Source organism: Salmo salar, chromosome 04 (assembly GCF_965601325.2).
Source record: "Salmo salar chromosome 04, fSalSal1, whole genome shotgun sequence".
NCBI lineage: Eukaryota > Metazoa > Chordata > Actinopteri > Salmoniformes > Salmonidae > Salmo > Salmo salar.
Window position 1 is genome coordinate 76,824,107 of NC_138294.1, and position 18,250 is coordinate 76,842,356.

General features: G+C 41.2%; 1 protein-coding gene across 1 annotated transcript in view; it reads left to right on the forward strand.

Moving 5' to 3' along the window:
- Positions 1 to 16,782, forward strand: part of LOC106603768 (CMP-N-acetylneuraminate-beta-galactosamide-alpha-2,3-sialyltransferase 4) — a 19,764-nt gene extending 2,982 nt beyond the window's left edge. Inside the window, exons 3-10 of the mRNA XM_014197825.3 lie at positions 1,400 to 1,474; positions 2,148 to 2,245; positions 2,669 to 2,732; positions 2,950 to 3,045; positions 3,170 to 3,359; positions 4,936 to 5,079; positions 12,279 to 12,431; positions 12,879 to 16,782. Of these exons, the coding sequence (XP_014053300.1) occupies positions 1,400 to 1,474; positions 2,148 to 2,245; positions 2,669 to 2,732; positions 2,950 to 3,045; positions 3,170 to 3,359; positions 4,936 to 5,079; positions 12,279 to 12,431; positions 12,879 to 12,968 (910 nt within the window). The 3' untranslated portion in view covers positions 12,969 to 16,782. The remainder of the gene's footprint in view (positions 1 to 1,399; positions 1,475 to 2,147; positions 2,246 to 2,668; positions 2,733 to 2,949; positions 3,046 to 3,169; positions 3,360 to 4,935; positions 5,080 to 12,278; positions 12,432 to 12,878) is intronic.
- Positions 16,783 to 18,250: the final 1,468 nt, after the last annotated feature.

The following is an 18,250-nucleotide window of genomic DNA, read 5'->3' on the forward strand; positions in this document are numbered from 1 at the left end:
TCCTTCTTAATGCATTTGATCCAATCAGTTGTGTTGTGATAAGGTAGGGGTGGTATACAGAAGATAGCCCTATTTGGTAAAAGAACAAGTTCATATTATGGCAAGAACAGCTCAAATAAGCAAAGAGAAACGACAGTCCATCATTACTTTTAGACATGAAGGTCAGTCAATCCGGTAAATTTCAAGAACTTTGAAAATATCTTCAAGTGCAGTTGCAAAAACCTTCAAGCGCTATGATGAAACTGTCTCTCGTGAGGACCGCCACAGAAAAGGAAGACCCAGAGTTATCTCTGCTGCAAAGGATTAGTTCATTAGAGTTACCAGCCTCAGAAATTGCAGTCCAAATAAATGCTTCACAGAGTTCAAGTAACAGACACATCTCACCATGAACTGTTCGGAGGAGACTGCGTGAATCAGGCCTTCATGGTCGAATTGCTGTAAAGAAATCACTACTAAAGGACACTAATAAGAAGAAGAGACTTGCTTGGGCCAAGCAATGGACATTAGACCGGTGGAAATCTGTCCTTTGGTCTGATGAGTACAAATTTGAGATTTTTGGTTCCAACCGCTGTGTCTTTGTGAGATGTAGAGTAGATGAATGGATGATCTCTGCATGTGAAGCATGGAGGAGGAGGTGTGATGGTGTGGGAGTGCTTTGCTGATGACACTGTCAGTGATTTATTTAGAATTCAAGGCACACTTAACCCACATGGCTTCCACAGCATTCTGCAGCGATACCCCATCCCATCTGGTTTGCGCTTAGTGGGACTATCATTTGTTTTTCAACAGGACAGTCCTGTGTAAAACACCTCCATGCTGTGTAAGGGGTATTTGACCAAGAAGGAGAGTGATGGATTGCTGCATCACATGATCTGGAGTCCACATTCCTCCGGACTAAAACCAATTGAGATGGTTTGGGATTAGTTGGATCGCAGAGTGAAGGAAATTCAGCCAACAAGTGTTCAGCATATGTGGAAACTCCTTGTTGGAAGTAGTGCCAAGTGAAGCTGGATGAGAGAATGCCAAGAGTGTGCAAAGCTGTCATCTAGGCAAAGGGTGGCTACTTTGGAGAATCTAAAAAAATAAAGGAAAACTCTTGAATGAGTAGGTGTCCAAACCTTTGACTGGTACTGTAGTTCTACCTGGAATCAAAAATAGTTTTACTATGGGGACAGCTGAAGAACCCTTTTGAAAACCCTAAGTGTAGCATGACCTTGGGCAAAGTGGTGGCTAATTTCAACCACAGATATCCACAGTGGAAACCGACATTATGTCCCCAGCTGTTGGTTCCCAGTTGAGACCTTTAACCATCCCAGAGACCCCATACTGTGTGTGTTTCAGTCGGGTCTCTATTTCAATTGTGTGTTTCTGTTTCGTTTCCATGTTCTGTGCTTTTTAGTAGTGAAGGGGCTTTCAGTAAGGCCCTCTGTGACAGCTGGAATATCTCTCAGAAGTGGGAGAGACTCAACTTCAAGTGAGTAACAAAGTCTACTTGATAAGAAACATGGAGGAGAGGAGGGGGGTTGTTTGTTTTTATTCTGTCTTTCTCCCTCTTTCTTTCACTCTCATTCTTTCATTCTTGATTGCTTTCTTCCTCTCTTTCACCCTCCCCTGCAGATAAGATTAAGTTTTTCTTTCTCAACTACCAAATATTTGGGTCATAGGCTCTATTTGAATAATTCATGTAAATATAGCATAGAATGAAAAAAAATACATCTGCAACTTTGGTAGTGACAACAATATCACAAATGGCCATTCAAAACACAAAACCCAACATTGGCATGTTTCTCTTCTGCTTTTTTGAACTTTGATTTCTTGGAAATGTGACCAATTAGGTGTGTCATGTTTTGCAATGGTAACAGAAGTTTTTTATTTTTTAGACCGTTAACAAACAAGTTTGGTTTTGCAATGATACAATGAGTTTGGGTTTGTTTTTCAACACAAGTGTAATTCTTAACACATTCGTATCTAAATAGGCTTCGAAGAAAGTATATAACATCTAACTTCCTTCCACAATCACAGTTATTTTAAGTGAGTCTATGTAGGTCTATGCCACATTGATGGCATTTAAGTAAGTCTATGCCACATTGATTTAATATTTCTTATCAGCAGGTGTATGTATTTCTACCTGTGTTTTCTCCTACCAGTGTGAGCAGGAATGCTCAACTTTTCTTGAAGCTGGAGGATTTCTTCTGGCGACGCTACTTGTCCACGTTCGCCTTGCCATATGGTGTTAAGGGCAGTGGTACGTTGTCACCATCCTCCACTTCAAAGGGTACTTCCAGTGGTGGCTGGTGGCACTTCAAATAGAATGTCAGGCTTATTGTAATGGCTGGCACGGAATTCATGGAACGGTATCAAATACATCAAACACGTGTTTGATACCATTCCATCCAATCCATTTCTATGAGCCGCCCTCCCCTTCACCAGCCTCCTCTGGGTACTTCATACAAAATACGTATTCTGTTAAAGGTGCTTTTCAGTGTGCTTTTATTTGAATTATGCTTTTGGACTAGACTAGTGCATGTTATGTTATTTTTATGACAGTGTTATTACTGACATGTAATAGCAAGCATCAATGTTACTAGTGTTATCTGCATTAACCATGTCTGTGTCTCATGTTTACATTTCTTGTGTGAGATGCTTATGTTCATTTTCTGTTTTCCAGAGCTTTTTCTCGTGAAAGCATTGGCAGCTATGCCTAGCTATGACATGCCTGAGACGATAAAACAGTTAGGTCAAATTATATCTCATCCCTGACAATGACTCTACTGTAGAAATCAGTCATTGTTTGCATAAGATTACAATCTAGATTATGAATCTATTGAAGTTTAATATTTTATTGAGCTGACAATTGACACATTCCTGATGGACAATTCATGTTTTTAAAAGGTGTACCATGATACCACGCCTGACAGCTGTACTGTTTTGTCCTCTTCCTGCCCTCAGTTTGCTTTGCAAAACCTGCATGGTGGTTGGAAATGGGTTCGCGATCAAGAACACCTCGTTAGGAAGTTCCATTAACAAGTATGACATAGTGATCAGGTAAAGAGACTGAGTGCTTTATGTCTTGCTATGTCACATTTATTTCACATTATGTCATGGTTATAACAGCAGTATGCAGGCTGTGTGACTATGGTTCACGTAATGTCTTATTTGTCATACCCAGGTTGAACGATGCCCCAGTTCGGGGGTATGAGGCCGATGTGGGGAACAAGACTACCATGCGCCTCTTCTACCCTGAGTCGGCTTCCTACAATCCCAGCATCCACAATGACCCTGACACCCTCATGGTCCTCGTGCCTTTCAAGCAGCAAGACGTGCGCTGGCTCAAAGAGATCCTGTACAATGAGAAGAGGGTACTATACTGGATGTGATATTTTCAACACAAAGACAGGGATGCCCATTACTCCCCATCTACCTTTAATTAAGACAAGATATGATGAGATGAAGTAAGGTTTTATTGTCTGTTTACACAGAAATGTGCCTTGCAACTTTAAAACTGATTACAGGACATACAATATCATATATGAGGTAAAGAACATGAATGGAGGACAGGGGATTATACAGCTGATTACTGATTACACACACACACTCTCTCTCTTTCTAGTTAGTCTAGTCTACCTCTTTCTGTTTCATTCACACACACACACACACACACACACACACACACACACACACACACACACACACACACATCCAGACACACACTCTTCTCTCCCGCTCTCTCCCCAATGCCACATTAAAACCCCATATGCGTTTAAACATGATCACCCTCACCTGCTGGAACATTGTATTTTCCACCCTATCTACCTACCCTGAGGCTCTGTTAGTAGGTTGTGTTGGAGCAGTGCCTAATAATAATGTTGAAAGGAACGGCCTTGGGGTGTAGGGTCATGCCACCCTCATTTACACAGTAATCTAATTCTAAGAGGGACGAGAAGGCAAGTGTGATCAACCAATGACTGGGCAGGAGTTAATACTTAGATCTAGGCTCTGTTGTAATTTCCACGCTAGTTTAGCACATACAGTGCTGTGAAAAAGTATTTACCCCCTTTCTGATTTTAAAATTGTTCATATTTTTCATACTGAATGTTATTAGATCTTCAACCAAAACCTAATATTAGATAAAGGGAACCCGAGTTTGAAAATAACCCCAAAGAATTATACGTATTTTATTTATTTAAAAGTTATGCAGTTCCCAATTCAACTACAAGAAGCATTTGGTTGCAGTCATTGCAGCTAAAGGTGGCACAACCAGTTAATAAGTGTAAGGGGGCAATAACTTTTTCACACAGGGGAATTGGGTGTTGCATACCTTTGCTAATTAAAGAAATTAAATACGTGTAATTTGTTTTGTTATTTGTAAACTCAGGTTGCTTTTATCTTATATTAGGTTTTGGTTGAAGATCTGATAACAGTCAGTATCAAAAATAGAGAAAATCAGAAAGGGGGCAAATAGATTTGACCGGCACTATAAAATTAAGCAATGTATTGGGAATGCATTCTAAGCAAACCTGGGTTCAAATACAATTTGACATTTTTCAAATACTTTTAGTGTTTGGTGTAGTCTGCCTGCAGTCCTAGATGGGTAGGGTTTGCACTTTTGCAACAATTCCATTGCGCCTGGCTAGCTCAATCAAACCGAGCGAAAGTATTAGAAATTATTTCAAATAGTACTGATTCTAAGTAGTGTGCTGGTGTGGAACGTAGCCCTAGTGGTGAAGCTGATTTAACCAGGGGCCGTATTTATCAAGCGTCTCAGAGTAGGAGTGCTGATCTTGGATCAGTTTTGCCTTCATGATGAATAAGAATAGATGGACAAGGGGACCTGATCCTAGATCAGCACACTTAATCTGCGACGCTTGATACATACGGAGCACCCAGGACTCTTTCTAACTAAACTCACTCTATTCACCCTATCTGTGGCTTCAGATCAGAAAGGGCTTCTGGAAACCCCCTCCTGAGATCTGGTTGGGTAAAACCAGCCACATCCGCATCCTGGACCCCTACTTCCTGCAGCAAACGGCCAGCCGCCTGCTCCGCTTGCCTCTCAACACACCTCCAAAGACCAACCAGGTGAGAGCTGCTCAGAATAACTGCTCACCCTAACAGAAATGTACATGTTTAAAGCATGTTGGAAGTACAATTATTACGTTATGGCAAATGCTATTGTAACACAATTGTTAAAAATGCATTCCACCATGTCTTTCACAGACATAAATTGTAGTGTAATAGGTTGGCGTTCTTGTCATTTAACCACCATTTCAATCTTGTTCTTGTAATTTGAGTCACTTTTAAGATTTTAGTGGTTATATTTAGGGAGCTTCTTGGAACGTTTTGAAAATGTCTGAAGCGTGCGGACAAGTTACTGGAGTGATAAGAAGGCTATGAATGTCGCCACTTCCACTTTGTTGCTTTGTTTTGGTGTGAAAAGAATTGTTTTTCAGAAAATCACCAGTCAAAACTCTCTCCCATCACCACAGTCAATAAGAGGTCAAGAGAGTTTAGGGTCAAGATAAAGCTTCAATGAATGTCTGTGTAGTAATCTATAATTATTCAACATTGTTGTATCAATATTAGTGGTCACACGAAAGTAGATAAACTATTATGCATGTAATGGGAAAGATGGTATTCGTGCAGTTTTAATGTCCATGCAGTTTCATGAGTAACTATGGTTTCATAGAAAACATTGGGTTCATTTGAAACTATAAGTATTACTTTGGAGCCTTGGCTGTTCACGGCAAAGCTAAGAATGTCATTACTTAGAATGTCATTGGCAAAAATCAGACATTGACGTATTTATTTTTGTCTGACCTTGGAGTTTGCCCACTCCTCCTTTCTTAAGGTGCCCTCCTCTTCTTCCTCTGTGCATAGGGGTTCAATTCAGCCCTGAGTGAAAAGTCCAGGCTCTTACAATGGTGCTTTCTCCCCACTCTCACTGTTAAAGGGCTCTTCAAGTTCAAACTGTGGCATACCTTGGCTCTCAAAGGATGGGCTGGAAGCTTAAAACAACTCTCTTGAAATGGAAATGTGTGAGAAAAGAGGAATTATGGAGTGGATGTTCAAGGTTATGGTGATGCCCGTGAGATGATGTGGTTTATTTTGTCACCGGGTACTTGTCTCAGGTTTTTACTGAACCTGACTGGTTATCCACCAAGCAATGTATCCAGGCACCAGACCTGGGTTCAAATAGTATTTGTTTTAATCATTTAATCATTTAAGCGTGCGGTGATGTGTGTTTGTAGACGATCACTAGTTTAATCCCAGGGACTCTGCCCACTCTGTCATCGGTCATGAAAATAGGGCTTGGTTTGAATATTTTCCAAATGTATTTTTTAATTTAACCTTTATTTAACTAGGCAGGTCAGTTAAGAACAAATTCTTATTTTACAATGACGGCCTACCCTGGCCAAACCCTCCCCTAACTCGGACAATGCTGGGCCAATTGTGTGCCGCCCTATGGGACTCCCGATCACGGCCGGTTGTGATACAGCCCGGAATCGAAGCAGGGTCTGTAGCGACGCCTTTAGCACTGAGATGCAGTGCCTTAGATCGCTGCGCACTCAGGAGCCTAATACAGCCTTCCTTCCTGTCTTCCTAGAAGTAATCAAATCAAATCAAATTGTATTTGTCACATGCGCCGAATACCACAGGTTACAGTGAAATGCTTACGTACAAGCCCTTAACCAACAATGCAGTTTTAAGAAAATACCTAAAAAAAAGAGTAAGAGATAAGAATAACAAATAATTAAAGAGCAGCAGTAAATAACAATAGTGGGGTAATATAAGGGGTACCGGTACAGAGTCAATGTACAGGGGCACCAGTGTTGAGGTAATATGTACATGTAGGTATAGTTATTAAGGTGACTATGCATGGATAATAACAGAGAGTAGCAGGGGGGGGGGGGGGGGGGGGGCAATGCAAATAGTCTGGTTAGCCATTTGATTAGCTGTTCAGGATTCTTATGGCTTGGGGGTAGAAGCTGTTTAGAAGCCTCTTGGACCTAGAATTGGCGCTCTCATACCGCTTGCCGTGTGGTAGCAGAGAGAACAGTCTATGACTAGGGTGGCTGAAGTCTTTGACAATTTTTAGGGCCTTCCTCTGACACCGCCTGGTATAGAGGTCCTGGATGGCAGAAAGCTTAGCCCCGGTGATGTACTGGGCCGTCACTGGTCTAATGTGACTGGATTGGTGAAAGGTATGTTATGGGACCTTTGCTTTCAACTATACAATCACATACTGATCAATGACTAGCTCAAAGAAGGGAAGACAGGAGGATGCATTTTCTGTGTGGTCTAGTGGTTTTGCCACTGACCCCACTGCACTGGTGCCAGAGTCGGCATGGGTTTGAATTCACCACTGCCCTTTGGCTCTATCTCCTCCAATCTTTTCTGTCTTCTCTCTACTGTTCTATCTGTTCAATATAAAACATTTAAAAAAAATTGTAGAGCTTAGCCTGTGTCTTGTAAACTTGATTAAATTATGTAATGACTGTGACATGGCCACTCTTGATGAGGTCACTTTAGGGAATGGCGCTCCTCCCATTAGTCACAGCTAGGAGTTGGGTCACTGATGCTATCCTTCCTCTTTCGTCTCCTTCTTTCTCTGGAAGGAGTGACTAAGAAAACAAACCTTGTTTTGTAAGGGAAATGACTGAAAGGGTGGAGCGTCATCTATGTTTCGAAACCTACAGACCTTGATGTCTGAACTTTGGTCCTTGGGGTTACTAGTTTTCCTTTGTAACCAATGAGTTAGATGGTAACAATGAGTTAGACCCTTCAGTGTTGTGACGCAAAAATATTGGCCAAATGTATTGCTCATAGAATAAAAAAGGTATTTCTGGACGTTATTCATCACAATCAGACGGGATTCTTAGAAGGAAGATATATTGGAGACAACATTAGACAACTACTACAAATAATGGAAAACTTTGAGAATGCAGGTAAACCATGTATAACCGATATAGCAGATCTTGAGAAAGCATTTGATATAGTACGTCTAGAATCTGTTTAAGTGCCTGTTTTTTTTTCCAACTTAAGATGGGTAAAAGTATTGTTCAAAAACCTTTATGTAAAATAATAAATAATAGTTACTTCTCTGAGAGCACCTTTCCATTTATGAGAAGATTACCCTGATTAATTTTTTGGTGATATCTCAGTTTACGTACATGACCACATGACCAAAAGTATGTGGACACCTGCTTGTCGAAAATCTCATTCCAAAATAATGGGCATTAATATGGAGTTGGTCCCACAATTGCTGCTATAACAGCCTCCGCCCTTCTGGAAAGATTTCCACTAGCTGTTGGAACATTGCTGCGGGGACTTACTTCCATTCAGCCACAAGAGCATTAGTGAGGTCGGGCACTAATGTTGGGTGATTAGGCCTGGCTCGCAGTCAGCGTTCCAATTCATCCTAAAGGTGTTCAATGGAGTTGAGGTCAGGGCTCTGTGCAGGCCAGTCAAGTTCTTCCACACCAATCTCAACAAACCATTTATGTAGGGACCTTGCTTTGTGCATGGGGACATTGTCATGCTGAAACAGGAAAGGTCCTTCCCCAAACTGTTTCCACAAAGTTGGAAGCACAGAATCATCTAGAATGTAATTGTAGGCTGTAGCGTAAAGGTTTCCCTTTACTGTAACTATGGGGCCTAGCCCGAACAATGAAAAACAGCCCCAGACCATTATTTCTCCTCCACCAAACTTTACAGTTGTCACTATGCATTTGGGTATATAGCGTTCTCCTGGCCTGGCATCCTCCAAACCCAGATTCATCCGTCGGACTGCCAGATAGTGAAGTGTGATTCATCGCTCCAGAGTCCAATGGCGCCGAGCTTTACACCACTCCAGCCGACGCTTGGCATTGCACATGGTGATCTTAGGCTTGTGTGCGGCTGCTCGGCCATGGACACCCATTTCATGAATCTCCTGACTAATAGTTAGTGTGCTGATGTTGCTTCCAGAGGCAGTTTGGAACTCGGTAGTGAGTGTTTTAACCGAGAACAGACTTTTTTTTTTCTCCCTACGTGCTTCAGCACAGTCCTGTTCTGTGAGCTTGTGTGACCTACCACTTCGCCACTGAGCCGTTGTTGCTCCTAGACATTTCCACTTCACAATAACAGCACTTACAGTTGACCAGGGCAGCTCTAGCAGGGTAGACATTTTCCAAACTGACTTGTTGGAAAGGTGGCATCCGATGACAGGTGGCATCCCCATACTGTATTTATTTATTGATCTTGCTCCTTTGCACCCCAGTATCTCTACTTGCACATTCACTTTCTGCATCTTCTTGCCACCATGGCCTATTTATTGCCTTACCTCCCTTATCTCATTTGCACACACTGTATATAGACTTTTTCTACTGTATTATTGACTGTATGTTTGTTTATTCCATGTGTAACTCTGTGTTGTTGTATGTGTCGAACTGCTTTGCTTTATCTTGGCCAGGTCGCAGTTGTAAATGAGAACGTGTTCTCAACTAGCCTACCTGGTTAAATAAAGGTGAAATAAAAATAAATAAAAATGACGGTGCCACGTTGAAAGTCACTGAGCTCTTCAGTAAGGACATTCTACTGCCATTGTTTGTCTATGGACATTGCATGGCTGTGTGCTGAATTGTATACACCTGTCAGCAACAGGTGTGGCTGAAATAGCAGAATCCCAAACATTTTTGCAGAATCCACACATACTTTTGTATATATATAGTGTATTTATTCATTGCTCTACCGACTCCAGGAGAATCCTTTTTCAAATCATGCGAGGAAAAACATATTTCACTTTATTTGGAATGGCAAACCAGATAACGTTATACAAGCATATTTGAGTTGAGGTTTAAAACAATTAAATATTAAGGCATAAAACCTCTCCCTTAAAGCCTCCATTTTACCAAAATTGTATCTAAATCCAAACTGGTTTTCTAGCAAGCTACTAAGAGAGCCCCATCCTATGTTTAAGAGTGGGCTCTGCCTTTTTGCAGATTAAAACCTTGACAATGGGTCCCTCTTTAAAGTATCTTCCTTTTTAAATGATGTCTTACAGAGTTGGCTACAATTTCATCCTCCAGAAAAGGAAGATCTAATATTACAGCAAATAATATGTCTAAACTCCACAATGTACTGATAGAGAAAAAAATCTATTTCTTGGAAAAACTACAAGAAGGGTATAATATTTATGAAGGACATTGTAAACAAGAACGGTAACATTGTCACAAGCAATTAACAACAGTGTATGGAGGTGTATGCTCAATACAAAATTAGAACCAACTCACCGTGGCTGTGCCACAAAATTGGAAGAGACAATGACTTAAAGAAGAAATTAAAGAATCTGTCTGTCTGCCACCCATTCAATCAATCAATCAAATGTATTTGTAAACATATAAATATATGTATTTTTTTTACATCAGCAGATGTCACAAAGTGCTATACAGGAAGCCAGCCTAAAACCCCAAACAGCAAGAAATGCAGATGTAGAAGCACGATGGCTAGGAAGAACTCCCTAGAAAGGCAGGAACCTAGGAAGGAACCTAGAGAGGAACCAGGCTCTGAGGGGTGGCCAGTCCTCTTCTGGCTGTGTAGGGTTGAGATTATAACAGTAGCCAAGATGTTCAAACGTTCATAGATGACCAGCAGGGTCAAATAATAATAATAATAATAATAATAATAATAATCACAGTGGTTGTAGAGGGTGTAACAGGTCAGCACCTCAGGAGTAAATGTCAGTTGGCTTTTCATAGCCGAGCAGTCAGAGTTAGAGCGCGTAGGTGCGGTAGAGAGAGAGTCGAAAACAGCAGGTCTGGGACAAGGTAGCATGTCTGGTGAACAGGTCAGTGTTCCATAGCCGTAGGCAGAACAGTTGAAACTGAAGCCGCAGCACGACCAGGTGGACTGGGGACAGCAAGGAGTCATCAGGCCAGGTAGTCCTGAGGCTTGGTCCTAGGGCTCAGGTCCTCCGGGAGCGGAGGGAGAGAGTGAGAATTAGAGGGAGCATACTTAAATTCACACAGGACACCTGATAAGACAGGAGAAATACTCCAGATATAACAGAGGGTCTATGAACTGGCATACAGTATAAAACAAACAATCCGTTTGTTTCAATTTAAACCTATTATATAAAATACTTGCTATAAAAATAATGCTCAATATATAAGGCATTTAACAGTCAGTCTTGTACAGTCTTTGCCATTAGGAAACAATCAATTGAACATATTTTCTGGTACTGTCCATCGGTGGCTCGCTTTTGGAGTCAGGTCCAGGAATGGTTGTTATGTCAAAATATCAGGGTTTAGATGGACCTGCAAACATTGTTAGGGGATCTGAAAAACCATGATCAGTCAATGGGAAATATCATTATACTCTGGGGTAAAGTATTTATTTTTAGGGCAATATCAGTAGAAATTTTATAAATAGGGAGGTTCTGGACCCTCATAAGACATCCTAGTAAAATGGAGGGATGTATTGCAAAAGGAAATAGCATTATACTTGGAAAGATGGGTTAATCTGTGGACATCGGAGGGATTGAGTTAAAATCTGAATGATTGGTTGATTGACAGCGGTGGGATTAAATCCAGCACTTGAAGAGAAAGGAATATACGTATAATTATTTAACTACAGGTACCGTAGATGTGAGTGAAAATAGCTGTAGTAGCTGTTAGTTTACTCCAATCAGGATAGGGATGGTAGGGTAGGAGGGAAAAAGTATAAAGAAAATTTAAATAAAGGGGATTAGAAATTATGCAAACAATTTAATTCATAGAACCTACAATATATCTGCAATATTAAAGCTGATCTACCCCCCCCCAAAAAAATAACATTTGTTAGATGGTACCAAATGAGTTAGGTACCTAATGAGTTAGATGGTAACTCATATGGTAAAGTTAAATGGTACTGTATACTAAGGTATGTACACTATGGTCCATTTAAGTGTAGTTCTGAACTAAAAAGTATTTTCAATGGAGTATTTTTAAAATTTAGGACTAGGCTTCACCTGTGTGTGTGAAACCGGCCGTAAGTATGTACAGTGTTTAGGCATTATGGCTCAGTTGGTAGACGATGGCGCTTGCAATGCCAGGATTGTGGATTCGATACCCGGGGCCACCCATATGTAAAATGTGTGCACCCATGACTGTAAATCACTTTGGATAAAAGCGTTTCTAAATGGCATATATCATATTATTATTATATTAAAACTGATGTTGTTATTTTTACGTGCTAGTGCTGCCACCTCTTGGTGAAATAAAATATAATATCTCTAATGTGTCTCTTACGCTTGTCCTCAGATCCCAGCGCACCCTACAACTGGCATTCTGGCCATCTACGTGGCCCTTAACTACTGTGACGTGATCCACATCGCTGGATTTGGCTACCCAGAGTCTAAAGACCTGAAGCACCCCATTCACTACTATGGCTATGACACCATGAAGTCTATGAAGGTGAGGGAGGAAATTGAAATGGGGTGCGTCCCAACAATATCTACATTCTTCTGAAGTGTACACTCATTCACTACTTCCCAAAAATCTAAAAGCATTGGATTGGTGGAGGCATGGGCCAGAGGGAGTTTCCACCACATTCTGTAAACCAGTCATTTCCTTTCAAATCAGTGAAAGCAAGTGAAAGAGAGCACACTTTGGGAGGAAGGAAAGATAATTGGGATGTAGCCCTTGGACTATCAACAATCACTTGTCTTGTCTAAAACACTATGCAAAGTCACATATGAATAACATTGAATATGATATGTGGAGACACATCAAATGAAATGTGTTGATACAGAGGAGTGACTTTGGCGTTCTGTTGTCATGAACAATTTCAAACCACTTTGCATGGTGTGTTAACATATTTGAAAATCAATAGATTTTTTAAATTTCTCCTCTTCCTGACAGAATTCGTACCACAACCTCTCCCATGAGGTGAAAGCTCTGAAGCGACTAGAGGACTCTGGTGCTGTTGTATACCTACACCCTCACTCCTGACCAATGCAACACTAATAGTGCACAAGTGAATGATACAATTATATATAATATATTATAAACTGGGTGGTTCGAGCCCTGAATGCTGATTGGTCGTGGTATAACATTAGCATACATTTCCGTATGGGTGGCCCCAGGGGGAATCAATTCCACAATCCAGACTACTGTACCAACTGAGCTATACAGGACCACAGTGAAGGAAGAGAGTTGGGACACTGAAAAAGGACTTCCCTTGCCTACACATCTTTATCACAATCTCATAAAAATCCAGTGTGTTTTAGGGATTAACATGGGTATCCGGGATCTCGGGACTGTCCCAGGAGCACTCTTCAGACAGTAGCGGTGGGTGGGGAAAATCACTGGGGAAGCCAAGGCATGAGAAAAAAGCCCCATTACAACCTACAGTTGAAGTCGGAAGTTTACATACACCTTAGCCAAATACATTTAAACTCAGTTTTTCACAATTCCTGAGATTTAATCTGAGTAAAGATTCCCTGTTTTAGGTCAGTTAGGATCACCACTTCATTTTAAGAATGTGAAATGTCAGAATAATAGTAGAGAATGATTTATTTCAGCTTTTATTTCTTTCATCACATTCCCAGTGGGTCAGAAGTTTACATACGCTCAATTAGTATTTGGTAGCATTGCCTTAAAATTGTTTAACTTGGGTCAAACATTTTGGGTAGCCTTCCACAAGCTTCCCACAATAAGTTGGGTGAGTTTTGGCCCATTCCTCCTGACAGAGCTGGTGTAACTGAGTCAGGTTTGAAGGCCTCCTTGCTCGCACACACTTTTTCAGTTCTGCCCACAAATTTTATATAGGATTGAGGTCAGGGTTTGTGATGGCCACTCCAATACTGTGACTTTGTTGTCCTTAAGCCATTTTGCCACAACTTTGGAAGTATGCTTGGGGTCATTGTCCATTTGGAAGATCCATTTGCGACCAAGCTTTAACTTCCTGACTGATGTCTTGAGATGTTGCTTCAATATATACACATAATTTTCCTACCTCATGATGCCATCTATTTTGTGAAGTGCACCAGTCTCTCCTGCAGCAAAGCATCCCCACAACATGATGCTGCCACCCCCGTGCTTCACGGTTTGGATGGTGTTCTTCGGCTTGCAAGCCTCCCCCTTTTTCCTCCAAACATAACGATGGTCATTATGGCCAAACAGTTCTATTTCTGTTTCATCAGACCAGAGGACATTTCTCCAAAAACTACAATCTTTGTCCCCATGTGTAGTTGCAAACTGTAGCTTTTTTATGGTGGTTTTGGAGCAGTGGCTTCTTCCTTGCTGAGCAGCCTTTCAGGTCATGTCGCTATAGGACTCGTTTTACTGTGGATATAGATACTTTTGTACTTGTTTCCTCCAGCATCTTCACAAGGTCCTTTGCTGTTGTTCTGGGATTGATTTGCACTTTTCACACCAAAGTACATTCATCTCTAGGAGACAGAACCCGTCTCCTTCATGAGCGGTATGATAGCTGCGTGGTCCCATGGTGTTTATACTTGCGTACTATTGTTTGTACAGTTGAACGTGGTACCTTCAGGCGTTTGGAAATTGCTCCCAAGGATGAACCAGACTTGTGGAGGTCTACAATTTTTTTCCTAAGGTCTTGGCTGATTTCTTTTGATTGTCCCATGATGTCAAGCAAAGAGGCACTGAGTTTGAAGGTAGGCCTTGAAATACACCCACAGGTACACCTCCAGTTGACTCAAATGATGTCAATTAGCCTATCAGAAGCTTCTAAAGCCATGACATCATTTTCTGGAATTTTCCAAGCTGTTTAAAGGCACAGTCAACTTAGTGTATGTAAACCTCTGACCCACTGGAATTGTGATACAATGAATTATAAGTTAAATAATCTGTCTGTAAACGATTGTTAGAAAAATGTCTTGTGTCATGCACAAAGTAGATTTCCTAACCGACTTGCCAAAACTATAGTTTGTGAACAAGAAATTTGTGGAGTGGTTGAAAAACGGGTTTTAATGACTCCAACCTAGGTGTATGTCAACTTCCGACTTGTGTGTTGTGATAATTGCGGTGTTGTCTCTATAAAGTGTTAGTTCATTTGCCTTGCCACTGTGATATAAAGGCCTAAGGCCGAGACAATAAGAAGACACAGTGGCAGAATAAATTCAATCACATTTTTGTTTCATCACAAAACCAGAGAGCAACATCTGTCCGGTGAAGTCCACAAAGCATATTGCATATAACAAACCGTTACATGACCTACAGCATGGTCAATCAAGTTAATGCTTCCGACATTTTCGGACCACTAAACAACTATTGATTTAGAACACAGAGTTAACGCAAGTTGCAAAGAAAACAGGAGCTGCCTCCACTATTCAAGGACCATTTTAACTTCAACATCATCAAATCACCTATGCTTAGTCTAATAGTGCCAACTAAAATATTCCAAAAACGATTTAGTCCAATCAACATAAGATAAATATCATGTGGTTGTCCATGGTACTGTTTTTTGTGTGTGTGTGTAAGTTGAAAAAACATGTTGACTCACCCTACTTGTAGAGAAATGCCAATGCCATCCTCCTGTCTTCATGTTGCCAAAACGATCTATGACTCTGTCTTACAGTACACACTTTTAGTTTTGTTGTCCTAGGCTACCTGGCTAAAATGCTTGCTCACTAGCCTAACTTCCGTTCATGGGCAACGATTAGCCAGCTAATTAACATTTGCCTAACTAGCTACATGTTGAACTTCCATCCTCTCAGGCCAGATGTACAATGTATGAATTTATGGTTGGATCAGATTCACCTTTATAATCATTGGCCAGTACTAAAATGTCTAGAACATTAATATCTTACATTCTGATAACATGGCAACCATGTTCTGTGTATGTTTGGTGGGATGTTGATGGAATATTTACGTAACCCACAAAAAACTGGACACATGAATGTTTTTGCCATGTTCTCATAAAACTGCTACAGATTTCCAACATTCCTCCCTGTCCTGTAGGTGATCTTTGCACATAGCATCTTATTGCTATTCACTCTGGAAACATTTGTCCTATTTTGCAATTAAAGAACATTTATTTAGGCCTGGATTCAATCCCTATCGCCGAAGATCCGTTTTAAAATTTAAAGGTAGACTAAGTTCCGATTGGGCCAACATATATGCAGCTTTTACCGTGAATGCAGGCTCCGGGACCACAGAAACATTGCCTTCAATCGCTCTATTAAGCGGATTTTCAGCGCTGCAGATTAAAGAGAGCCATCAATTCATTAATTCACATGGTAGAGAAAGTATAGTAGAGAAATTATGCGACAATATAACATTTTCATTTTAGAAAATACACAATAGCTGAAAAGTGGCTGTCACATTGATGACACAGACTGTCTGGAAGTTGGTAGTGCCACCAGACCTGATTCGAGGTGGATCTTTCTGGCTGTGGTGGTCGCCGGATATTTGACACTACAGCAGGGCGTGTTGGTCTCATAGATGTTATGAAAGCTGTTGTGGTTCACCTCATAGAAGCCCTTCTCCAGGGAGAGGACTGGTGTGAAGCGATACCCCCACAGCACCTCAGTGTCCAAATAGGAGCTCCGAGCTTGACACATCATTCCTGTAAAAGATTGGAGAGATTTATTACATTCCTTTTTTTTGCACTTCAAAAGCATACGAAAAACATCTTACAAACACAAACAATGCCTGCATCTCATCTGCTCATACCCACATGCTCACACCCCCAACCTTAGTGCTTGCATTACTGTTTGCCACTTTGCCTTAAATTGTACCAATTTGTTTTTCTCGGTTACCCATCCTATTTCAATAATAAACCATTCGATTTTTCCATTGTGTCAATGATGGCGGATTGATTGACTTCCAAGTTTTTAATATACGTTTTTTTCAAGATGAGTGATAAGAGAATTGTTCAGCCCATTATGTATCTCACTACACCCTCATATTCCATGTTTTGAAATATGCAGACAATAAGTTTACATTGTAATACTTCTGACATTGTAATTTTACATTGTAAAACAAATTCTTATTTACAGTTCATTCGGAAAGTATTCAGACCCCTTCATTTTTCCACATTTTGTTACATTACAGCCGTAATCTAAAATGGATTAGATTGTCCCCCCCATCAATCTATACACAATACCCCATAATGACAAAGCAAAAAGAGGTTTTTAGAAACGTCGCAAATTTATCAAAATAAAAATACGGAATATCACATTTACATAAGTATTCAGACCCTTTACTCAGTACTTCGGCAGCGATTACAGCCTCGAGTCTTCTTGGGTATGATGCTACAAGCCTGGCACAACTGTATTTGAGGAGTACTCCCATTCTTCTCAAGCTCTGTCAGGTTTGATGGGGAGCATCGCTGCAAAGCTATTTTCAGGTCTCTGGCTGGGCCACTCAAGGACATTCAGAGACTTGTCCCGAAGCCACTCCTGTGTTGTCTTTGCTGTGTGCTTAGGGTCGTTGGCATGTTGTAAGGTGGACCTTCGCCCCAGTCTGAGGTCCTGAGCACTCTGGAGCAGGTTTTCATCAAAGATCTCTCAGTACTTTGCTCCGTTCATCTTTCCGTCGATCCTGACTAGTCTCCCAGTCCCTGCCGCTGAAAAACATCCCCACAGCATGATGCAGCCACCACCAAGCTTCACCGTAGGGATGGTGCTAGGTTTCCTCCAGATGTGACGCTTGGAATTCAGGCCAAAGAGTTCAGTCATTGTTTCATCAGACCAGAGAATCTTGTTTCTCATGGTTTGAGAGTGCTTTAGGTGCATTTTGGCAAACTCCAAGTGCGCTGCAATGTGCCTTTTTCTGAGGAGTGGCTTCCGTCTGGCCACTTTACCATAAAGGCCTGATTGGTGGAGTGCTGCAGAGATGGTTGTCCTTCTGGATGGTTCTCCCAGCTCTGTCAGAGTGACTATCGGGTTCTTGGTCACCTCCCTCACCAAGCCCTGATTGCTTAGTTTGGCCAGGCGGCCAGCTCTAGAAAGAGTCTTGGTGATTCCTAACTTCTTCCATTTAAGAATGATGGAGGCCACTGTGTTGTTGGGGACCCTCAATGATGCAGAATGTTTTGGGTAATATTCCCCAGATCTGTGCCTTGACACAACCCTGTCTCGGCGCTCTACAGACAATTCCTTTGACCCCATGGCTTGATTTTTACTCTGACATGCACTGTCAACTGTAGGACCTTATATAGACAGGTGTGTGCCTTTCCAAATCATGTCCAATCAATTGAATTTACCACAGGTGGACTCCAATAAAGTTGTAGAAACATCTCAAGGATGATCAATGGAAAC